At 42.4% G+C, this 11,683-nt stretch overlaps 1 protein-coding gene across 3 annotated transcripts in view; it reads left to right on the plus strand.

Moving 5' to 3' along the window:
• The window catches only part of pard3ba (par-3 family cell polarity regulator beta a), a 275,607-nt gene that overhangs the window by 109,157 nt on the left and 154,767 nt on the right, over positions 1 to 11,683 (plus strand). For all 3 annotated transcript variants that reach the window (XM_085266407.1, XM_085266405.1, XM_085266406.1), the window contains exon 4: positions 6,315 to 6,421. In XM_085266407.1, coding sequence (XP_085122533.1) covers positions 6,315 to 6,421 — 107 coding nt within the window. The remainder of the gene's footprint in view (positions 1 to 6,314; positions 6,422 to 11,683) is intronic.

Genomic DNA, 11,683 nt, shown 5'->3' on the forward strand with positions numbered 1-11,683 from the left:
GTAGGAAAATTAAGTTACCCCAAACCATGTGAATGCTTTAATCACAGAGTTACTTAAATCTTATTATTCACAATAATCTGATTATAAGAAAGCGTGTAATCGCGCTGAATGCTGGTGGACAGAACAAGAAGTAATTCAGTAATCAGTCAGGCATCAAAGTGTTTGTGTGTCAGGTTGGGCCAGTTGTTTGAACAGGGTGATTGGACTTCACGCTGCCCCAGTGGGGTGATTAGACCCGCATTGATCTGCTGCTACACTGACACACACGCGCACACACTTCTAGGAAAAGAGTCCTTATCGCATCATCCCATGAGCAGCCTGAGCTGGGCTGCTCTATCGATTGCCAGCAAAACAAGACCACACAGGCCTGTGGCATGAAAACACACACACTCACGGATATAAATGTGCACACGAGCAAAGCGCTGTCCATAATAATAAATGTCCGTATAGCAGACGCATGCTTGCACATACAAACACAACGGCAAACAAAGGCACACAGTCATAAACACAGTCAGTCAGAAACATGATGCATCCTTGTTTTCATCTTGCCCTGGAAGTGAACTAGCAGCATTGCAGAACTTTTAGAACTGAAAACAAGAGGAAATTCTTAAAATAAACCTCTGTGTTCCCAGAATTGCATAAGCAGCCTAGTTAGGCACAGAGCTGCAGATGGAGAGTCTGAGGCAGATAAACACAGAGCTGGCAGAGTTTACAAGTTTCTCTTCAGCTCTCTCCAGTTACACAAACCTCAATGGAAAGATAAAGGGAAGAACATAAGTTGGGTGCGTTTCAGCACGCTACCGTTTTCTGGCCTTGAAGTGGGAGCTGAGATGAGTTTCATGGGTGGGATCTGTTTTGAAGTTGGAGGTTACCTTGTGGTTGTGGGTGCACGGTCCTGTCGAATTAGCGAAGCTAAAATAAAACGTTCTATGTTTTTAGTTCTGCCACCTGGCTTCTCGAAATAGACTCCATACTAAATTCAGAAAATGTGTGTGTTCTTAAAATACATAAAAAATTCTGTTCACTTTGCCAAAAGGGCAAGAATGATACTCACTTCCTGTCCTGAGGGCACCATATGTCAGGCTGCTGTATTTAGACGTATTTTTAGTCTGTTTCCAAAGCCTCCTCAGTTTGTTTAAATATTATTTTTATAGCATATGCCAGGCCTGGGGTGCTTTTGCTTCACTCATGTATGGCACAAACGGAGATCTATGGTTAATTTATCTTGTTATACTTATGTCTTATACTGCTGTATATCGTCAGATGGCAAAAACTGGTTGTTTCTAAACACCTAAAAATGGAGCGACATGGACATGTAGCAATTATGTATACATTTTTAGATTTATTTGTATTCTTTGCAAGCTATATAGAAACCTGTTTAGTCTGAAATACAATATAAAGTGCTCTGTAAACCTACAGTTACCAGATGCCAACTATTAGCTATAACGCTAATAGCTTAAAAAGCTTTTCCTGCTTCAGTGCAGCTAGCTAACAATAAAGAACTGCTTACTGATTAAGAAACAGAGTGAAAGTGAACTGTATATACTTGTTAACATAAAATTCAGTGTTGGAGCCAGGATTGGTACAAAAGTGATCCCCTTAGACTGTTTTTTTTAGTTTTAGTTTTCTTTATTTTCCCCTGAGCTAGTTCTGTCACGAGTTAGCTAACATAAGCTAATGTGAGTCTGCTAGCAACAACCAACCCAGTGACATTGCATTCTTTACTGGCACAAGAGGGCACTACACACGCTCTCAAACCTTTAACTTCAAACACTTATTTATTAAATCCATTTTCACCGACAGTTTTCAAATCTATGACAGTTTTATAGAGCACGGTGTAAATTATGGTGTAAATTATGGTGTAAATTACCTTCTATACATTTGATGTGTCATGTCGACCTTAAGGACTTCATTTCCAGTTCTTCACTCTGTATTTAGTGGTGACTCAAAGAAAAGTCTGTAATTTACACAAATGTTGGTGACCGTTAAGTTATGTGCCAAATCAAAATAATTTGGCTATAGAATCTTTATTTTAAAAGCACATAGATGTTAATAAATGCTCATCGTAGATGTTAATAATCACTGTATATGTGACGATGTTCATACAAAACCCAGCCGCTAAGGAGGAGATGGGATATATACAGACATATATGCATACATGCACTATAATCATTAAAGATTTAATCAAAGTCCTCAAACAGTTTGGTCAGCTCCTACCTTTTGACTCGTTAATATGTATCTTAATAAATTATTCCTCAATTTGTGTAACCTAAATTATTCTAATGACTCAGTTTAGATGTGATTCTGATTTCAGGGTTTCCACTAATGTATTACAAGCCTGTCAGATCAAAGTTGGGCCTAGGGATTGGCGAATCTTCTTATGTAACATACATTTTATAACATGTTTCTAGATATAAGCTTCAAGTTAACTAATGAATGTTCTTAATGCATGGCCAATATTTTGTTTAAAGCAGGGATTGTTCAACACTGGTTTGTTTACATGCAGACTGCAATTGGCAATAGGAGCTCCAGATGTGCCTGTTCAGTTAGTGGAAGTTGAATGTGGTCATTGCTGCTGCTAAGTTGGGTATTTTTCAGTGTACTAGCTCAATATTAAAGACCCTATTAGCAGAACAGCCAGCTTTGATTAACAACTCCTCTGAGAGAGTCTTGTTTATGACCGTTCAAATAGTGACTGACCCGAGAGAGTCACAACTGTCACTCTCATCAATATTCCCGCCCCTTAGTGACACCGCTTGACCGTCCAGGGGTCACTGCAGGTCAGAGTTCAATGCTAATGAGCCTTAGGTTCCTTCACATTGCTGTGCCAAGCTCTGGGACTCTAAGTGCTTGGAGGATTGATAGAGGCAGATTTGACTCCAATAGATAAACGGAGGAGGATTTATGGGGCTGACCACTGGGCAGTGGAGCCTGACTGTGACCATGGAGCAGCCTTGGTCACTTTACAAAGTCGCATCATTGACATTGAAGCAAAGTATGTGTGTGGGAGGGGGAGGCTCTTGACTGAGGTTTCACAATGATGCACCTTACTTCTCAAGCTCATTTTAGAAAATCAATTATAGCCATTTGGAAAATGGGTTAATCACTCAGTGTGTCTAATCTCAGGATCCGTCTGTTATGAACATGATGTCATGTATTTTGGCACTTAAAGAACCTGTCTGTCTGTGCAGTTTGTTCCAGCGTTTTGCAGTTCATCATTCAGTAGGACTACATGTGAGTCATTACCTGCATTCACTTTCCATAAATCTAATGACAGGTTTTTACTGCATTCGATAAATGGCCCCTCTGAGCTTTGAGACCTTTACAAATGCATATGCTGATCTGGAAATGTTTAAACAGTAAACATGCCTTCTGTGGTTAAATGGAAGGAACAGGGATGCACTAATCAATGCTCGTATAAAATGTAGCAAATAAATATAGCTGTATACGTTTTTAGAATTTATATTAGTAAGATAATGCATACAAATGGAGCAAGATAAATAAAAATGCTTTAGTTGTTCATCGAATTTATTTGCATCTAATTTAGACCAAAATACCCCAAAGGTGGAACTGAAACTCAATTTTTGAGGCTGTATCAGTTATAAGTGGGGTCTCTGTCTGCGAGTTAAATTAGCTCATATGTCAGTGAAAACATGGCACTTTCATGTTGTATTCACTTTCCTAAAAGCAATGTAGTACTATATTCGTTTGTCCCTTTTATAAGTCTAAACTGACTTGGCAAACTTGTTGCTTTTTGATGTTAAGAACCGTAGGTCTCAGTCATACAGGCCTAGAGATGGATCAGTGGATCAGTCGGAGGAAGGGAAAATTGTTGATTCTTCAACGTGTTGGCAAGTGGTTGCTTGAGATTTCTGGCTTTTGCAATGTGAAATAAATTGCAAAGATAGTGCAAGGCTGAAAACCTAATTGTGATTGGTTTGGTTGCGAACAGATTGCTGCAGTTGCCTGCAGTTTGCATGGAAGATGCCAACTTGTTTGCAAACACTTGCCAACTACTTACTAAACAGATTTTCCCTGCACCATCATATGCATCTTTGCCACCAACCGTGAGTGACTTCCAGAAACCATTTGCCAACTGGTCAGAGACTTGTGGTTGTCAGGGTATCGTTGACCAGTTTCTAGGCCACTGAACTGCTTTTGAGGTCATTGTATATTCATCCCACGCAGTGAATGTAACTGTAGCAGCCATTGCATTAGTGCTGTGTGCGTCATACTTGTCTCTGTGTCTTTACAGCTCAACCTCCACCTCTTAAGTTTACAAGGAACTTCCATTCATTTCTGATTTATTCCTCCTGACCCCTCTCCATGTTTTCTTATCTTCACAAAGCTGGTGCTGATTTTTGGTTCCTGTTGAAACTTCTCAACCTGCACTATTGACATTTCTTCCCCTCATTACCTCCATCAGACAGATTTATGTCTGAGATGCACAGAGTTGCACGTTTGCAGAGAGTTGCTGTTTCTAAAATTCACTTTGTGTTCAGTTTGAATACACTTTCACTAAAGGAGTTGTTTTTTTTTTTTCTTAAATGATGAGAAGTTTGTGCAGATAGCGTGACCCAGTTTAGACGCACACAAAATTAACAAATAGCAAGAAACAGACAAGTAAAGAGAAGCGTTGATGCCGTTTGATGCGAGCTCCGAGAGATAGCGTTTTTTTTTTCTCCTCTGGATGTTTCTCTGTTAAATCAAAGCACATTTCATTATCGCAAATCATTCGGTTTCCTGTGTAGTTTAAACATTTCTACACAAAGTCTGCTTTTTGAAATTGGACCACATACATTCTGCTTTTTCCTCAACAAAGCAGGAAAAAAAGAAACTGAATGTAAGAGGGAAAAACAGGAAAACTTGAGTGCTAATTAAAAGAAACCAACATTTTTGAAGCTTTTCCTACTTTTCGTTCGGAACGTCTTGCTTAAATCCCATCACGTCGGTGGTAGCGAGTCAGCGTTGAGTCTTTTTTTGACATTCAGCGTTAGCAGAGGTAGAAGGAATGTGTCAGACAGAGAGTCAGCAGAGAATAGCTGATAGTTTAGGATAAGTAATAAAAATGAATTAATAAAGATGAACACAAACTCAGATTATTGAACGTGTGGATGAGTGTGTTTGAGCCTGAAAGAATATTTGTTTGTGTGTCTAGGACAATTGGAGTGATCGTTTTTCATCTGTCTACACACACACACACACACACACACACACACACACACACACACACACACACCCCGACCTCTGCCAGTTCCTTCTTTCCTTCTCTATTCTGACCACGTTAGACCAGGACCCTGTCGTTGACCCTCCAAAGAGAGATTGATTACATGAAAGGAGAGAATTTTGTTTGCCTTCCCTCTCCAGGTTTTCACCCTGCTCTTTCTCTGTCACCATCTCTTGGCTCTCTCCTCAGCTTTCCCCCCCCTTCTTTCTGTTTACTTCACACTCTGCCTTTTTATTTTCCCCTTGACTTTATTTTCTCCTCTGTCGAGTTGCATTTGGAAACACTCCACCGTGGGTTTTACCTCCACAAATACCCGTCTGCTCCCTTTGGGGTGGATTTTAAACGCAAGAGGCAGCACAAAAGTCCAAATTAGTTTCTTTCGAATTGTTTTATTGTGGAATCAGACCCACTGTTGTTTCCCTCTCCCTTTCTCTGGGCTGAGGGGTTGCGGCGAGTGTGCGCATGGGAGTGTTGAGGCAACAGCTGGTCATATGTAAATGCTCTCTGCGGGTGGGTGTGAGGCTTGGGCATCTTGCTGGGGTGGCTGCGTGTCCACCCTCAGGGTCTATGAGTCATTCTAAAATAAATGGGAACCCTTGAAAAGAGATCAGTGTTTTTTGTCTGGTCGTGTTTTCCAAACACTTTGTCTTTCTCATCATTTCCCGTGTCGTTTCTCTTCGCATATACATTAGCCGTGCTCAATCAGGAGTCATTTTCTCTTTGTTTTCTTTCAAAATATCTTCTTTGGGTGTCACGAGATGCTTTCAAATGAATTTTTATTCATTTCGGTCGTGCCAGCGCCTCAGGGGCCTGTCTAACCATCACAGTTTTTCTGTCTAGAAACGATGGAGGCCAAATGTTTAGCGAGGAAGACAAAAGCCAACTCTGTTTCCATTTTCTTTTCCTCCTCTGCTCTTCTGATTTCATCTCTTCTCATCACCCACAGTGGGTTTGGAGTTAAGAGAGCTAATATAATATTGATTCTTTTCAACAGCGTACCACACGAAAGACAAACACAGATGCACAGATGGAGCCGACGGCATCCTCTCATTATCTTTGTCTCTAACGCCCATGTCTCTCATCACAGATACACCTCTACTGGTGAGGAGCAGCAGCGACTCTGCATTGGCCCCGCCCCTTGAGACGACAGCCACACCTCCACCTGATAAGCAAAGCAACGGATCTCTTGAACCGGTGAGTTACACAGGAAATAACTTCAAAATTAGATTTTTTTTGTTTCTCAGTGAAACTGATGTGTGCCGTTACCTTTGGCCAACTAAACGTGATGAGAAAATAGGCTGTTAGATATTCCGATTATTTATATTAGGTATTCTTGTCTTCCTCATTTCATTGCTTTCTAAAAGGAGCAATAAAAGAGCTCCATCAGAAATTCAATGTTCACTCTCCATTGATTAAACTCCTGCAGGGTAAAACTAGTTTTTCAGTGAAAGCAAGAGAACAGTAAATAAATATGAGAGATGAACATATTGTATTTCCAGTTGCATATTTGGTCTCTGCCTTTCACTCACTGAAGACAAATGGAGAAACCTCTTGAATATCCCTCTTGTGGTCCAGCTTTCTGCCCCAGGCATTACTTTGAAAGGATCGGCTTTTCAAGCGCTCGGCCTCTTTTCGAAACGGGCCGCCATTAAGGCCGACTTTTTTGTCCTCCGTGGGTTATTGAATGTGCGTGGAGGACTAGATCGAGGTGAGGTCACACTTGTATGTGTGTGTCAGGAAAACTCAGGTAGCGAGAGGGAGGGAGGAGAAGGAGCCCTGCTGTTTACTCCTGCTGTGTTCAACTCAGCGGTGACTAAGCAGAACACAGGCATCAGTGGGCATCGTGTAAACACAATGACAGAGCCCGTATTTTCTGTCCAAGAAATGTCGGGCCTCGTGTGCTTCAAACAGCACGCCTGGACCAAAATGAACAGGCTCATTATAGATGATTTAAAGTGTCCTTAGAACTGTTTACATAAATCCACATCTCTTTGCTGCATGACAGATGAATCCCTGCTTTCGACTGCTGCAGTCTTATTTAAACCCAGACAAAAACAAGGCCTGTAAAGATGTTGTTTTTAAAATGTGACTCTTTTTAACAGTGTTTCTTTATGTTGCTTTGTCATTTAAAGCCACACCAGTGGCTTGGCTCTATGGACAGCAATGGCTGTAGGCTCTTTTCCTACCAGGAAGTCACATTTTGCCTTTTTGTAAGAAGCTGCAACCTTACAGAGAGGGTCTTTGTTTTTTTTTGTTGGGTATGCAGTAATATCAGATACAGGAAGAAAACAGTCTGGTCTGACAGAGCATATAAGTGTGCATGGAGTCCTGTGAGAATGAGTTTTTACTGTGTACTCCCTTAAAACATAAGTACACTCTTACCGCTTCCATAGGAATTAATAGGTTACGTAATCAAATGATCATCAGCCAGTGTGAACACCTCTATAAAATAAAAGTTTTGGTAGTTAGTTGGTTGTGAGAATTCAGATGGGTGTTAACATAGTGCCACAATCTCCTAACAGCAATTTCACACCAAGGTCAGACGGTGCAATGCTCAGAGCCATTACAAAAAACCTGAGACCAAACCACATGACTTCTGAAACAATGTTCTTTGTCCAGATGAGACCGAATTTGAGATGCTTGGGTATAATGAGCAAGACCACGTTTGTCCAGAAGTAAAAAAAACAAACAAACACTACTAATCAGCACAAATGCTTCATACCAACTGTAAAGCACGGTGGTGGATGAGTCATGATTTGAGCTTGCTTTGAGGGCTTTGCAGCCACAGGACGAGGGCACTATGAACTCCTTTTGTATACCAAAATATTCTAGAATGGATATTAAATGTGAGGCCATCTTCGACCAAAACAGGCACAGCTTGTTGACATCATCAACATGCGCTATCGCGATAGAGCGGTACAGTCAAAATCTCTATCGTTGGCTAAATTTATATAGTTTCTATCGTATATCGTTTATATCGCCCACCCCTAATGTCATGTATCCCTTTGTGCATTCTCCTCCCAGGAAGCACCCTCACCTCAGTATTTTCCATAGTGAGAACATAGTGAGTCTGATGTGGAGCTTTGGTGCTATTGTGAGAAAGGGTGACTGCAAACAGTGTCCCCACATGAACTGCCCAACTTGTCTTTTGTTTATGTGTACAAATAAGACACTTAAGAGTAGTTGTGCTCCTGACTTTGAGGATTTTCTGGCCTGTTTTTCCAGTGCCACCATGGATTTGAGTGATTCAGAGTGAGATGACCTTTTGAATGGATTGCTACGGGACCTGCTGCAGACAGTGATGCTCCCTTATGAATGAGCTGTAATAAACTGTTATCTGACAGAATACCAGCAAAACTTTCACATTACCGTTGGCTATACTTTGTGCTTAGCAATATTGGTCAAATACTCTCAACTAAGATGACAATTACAAGATAAACTTTTACTCAGTATCAGTGGATCTAAGAACAGTCTGACAGAGATGTGACCTCTAGCTCTTGAATTAATTTCCAACATAAACCACTTTTCTTGACCGAGATTGAGTGAATTTGATTATTAAAGATATCCAGCTCCAGAGAAAGGTGTTGGAAAAGGCAGCTTTTGTTGTTTTTTTTTTTATAACCCATGACTCACATTTAAGTAATCATCATCTGTATCATCTTTAAGCACTTGGCCTTGAGACTGTTGGTTTAATTTTTTTGACTTACTTTGTAGGATGTTTAAGAGTAGAGGCAGAGCCTTCAGCTTTCAGGCCTCTCTTCTGTGTAACTAGTTTCCAGTTTGGATTTGGGAGACAGACACTACTCTAGTCTCTACTTTAAAGATTTGTCTTAAAGTTTTTTTTCACCTGGATCAAGTGACCCTGAATCCTCCCTTAGTTACGCTGCAACAGGCCTATGCTGCTGGCAGCTTCCCAGGATGCACCAAGTTCTTTCTTCTCACTAGAGATGGACCGATCCGATATTAAGTATCGGTATCGGTCCGATACTGTACTAAATTACTGGATCGGATATCGGAGAAAAATAAAAAATGTAATCCGATCCATTAAATATCACGAAAGCACCTCACAAAACTTGCAACACGCCGTAACTCACCTCAGAACGTTAGCACATCGGAGCAGTATGCATCACGTGATAGAACGGCTGTGGCATGCGGGACCTGTCGGTGGTCTGGATAGCATTTGGAGCTTCACTAGCAACCCGGCATTTCATCTCCGACAAAGTTATCCCGAGAGAAGTAAAGCAAGTGTGTAAGTCCATCTCTGAATGTTTGTAAAGCATTCCTGCGTTAAGCTTAACAAGCGACTGCCTCTTCTTGCTGCTACTTCGATCATGAAACTGCTTAACGATCAGCTGATCGGCTTTTCTGTCGCGAGTCCGTGTCTCTAGTTTGCTTTTGGCCCACTTTGCACCAGAAAGAGGAAACCAGCGGCTGAACAACAGCAGCACGTTTAAGCTTGATAAGCTGTTGTTAGAATTTATTTAATATTACTTTCTACTCCAGGATCTTTTTCTCGCAGCTGACGGCTGGTAACTGTGCAGGGGCGGATCTAGCAAAGTTTAGCCAGGGGGGCCGATAGGGCATTAACAGGGAAAAGGGGGCACAAAGACATATTTTTCTTTCTTATTCTCATTTAAAATGTCTAGCTTTTAATAAATAATTATCTGACACCCAAAGTTTTAATTTGATGCAAAATGAATAGAAGTCCATTACTGTATTACTTACTAGGGTATGTGTGTGTGTGTATGTATATATATATATATATATATATATATATATATATATATATATATATATATATATATATATATATATATATATATGTATAAAAAACACCAAACACCCAGCACGCCCCTGCGGGCGGTTTATCCTTCAAGCTCGGGTCCTCTACCAGAGGCCTGGGAGCTTGAGGGTCCTGCGCAGTATCTTAGCTGTTCCCAGGACTGCGCTCTTCTGGACAGAGATCTCCGATGTTGTTCCCGGGATCTGCTGGAGCCACTCGCCTATCTTGGGAGTCACCGCACCTAGTGCTCCGATTACCACGGGGACCACCGTTACCTTCACCCTCCACATCCTCTCGAGCTCTTCTCTGAGCCCTTGGTATTTCTCCAGCTTCTCGTGTTCCTTCTTCCTGATATTGCTGTCATTCGGAACCGCTACATCGATCACTACGGCCGTCTTCTTCTGTTTGTCTACCACCACTATGTCCGGTTGGTTAGCCACCACCATTTTGTCCGTCTGTATCTGGAAGTCCCACAGGATCTTAGCTCGGTCATTCTCCACCACCCTTGGGGGCATCTCCCATTTTGACCTCGGGACTTCCAGGTTATACTCGGCACAGATGTTCCTGTACACTATGCCGGCCACTTGGTTATGGCGTTCCATGTATGCCTTGCCTGCTAGCATCTTGCACCCTGCTGTTATGTGCTGGATTGTCTCTGGGGCATCTTTACACAGCCTGCACCTGGGGTCTTGCCTGGTGTGATAGACCCCAGCCTCTATGGATCTTGTGCTCAGAGCTTGTTCTTGTGCTGCCATGATTAGTGCCTCTGTGCTGTCTTTCAGTCCAGCTTTGTCCAGCCACTGGTAGGATTTCTGGATATCAGCCACCTCCTCTATCTGCCGGTGGTACATACCGTGCAGGGCTCTGTCCTTCCATGATGGTTCCTCGTCTCCCTCCTCTTTCTTGGGTTTCTGCTGCCTGAGGTATTCACTGAGCACTCGGTCAGTTGGGGCCATCTTCCCAATGTATTCTTGGATGTTCGTTGTCTCATCCTGGACTGTGGTGCTGACACTCACCAGTCCCCGGCCCCCTTCCTTCCGCTTAGCGTACAGCCTCAGGGTGCTGGACTTGGGGTGAAACCCTCCATGCATGGTAAGGAGCTTTCTTGTCTTTATGTCAGTGGCTTCTATCTCCTCCTTTGGCCAGCCTATTACCCCAGCAGGGTACCTGATCACGGGCAGGGCGTACGTGTTGATGGCCCGGATCTTGTTCTTACCATTCAGCTGACTCCTCAGGACTTGCCTGACCCTCTGCAGGTACTTGGTGGTTGCAGCTTTTCTAGCGGCCTCTTCATGGTTCCCATTTGCCTGCGGGATCCCCAGGTACTTGTAACTGTCCTCTATGTCTGCAATGTTGCCTTCTGGTAGTTCAATCCCCTCAGTTCTGACTACCTTCCCTCTCTTTGTTACCATCCGACTACACTTCTCCACTCCGAACGACATTCCAATGTCATTGCTGTATAGCCTGGTAGTGTGGATCAGTGAATCGATGTCTCGTTCACTCTTGGCATACAGCTTGATGTCATCCATGTACAGGAGGTGGCTGACAACTGCTCCGTTCCGTAGTCGGTATCCGTAGCCAGTCTTGTTAATGATCTCACTGAGGGGGTTCAGGCCTATGCAGAACAGCAGTGGGGACAGAGCATCTCCTTGGTAGATCCCGCACTTGATGGT

Source organism: Mchenga conophoros, linkage group LG23, assembly GCF_057382185.1.
Source record: "Mchenga conophoros isolate Kocher_MC1m ecotype Shallow Benthic linkage group LG23, M_conophoros_male_GT1.1, whole genome shotgun sequence".
NCBI lineage: Eukaryota > Metazoa > Chordata > Actinopteri > Cichliformes > Cichlidae > Mchenga > Mchenga conophoros.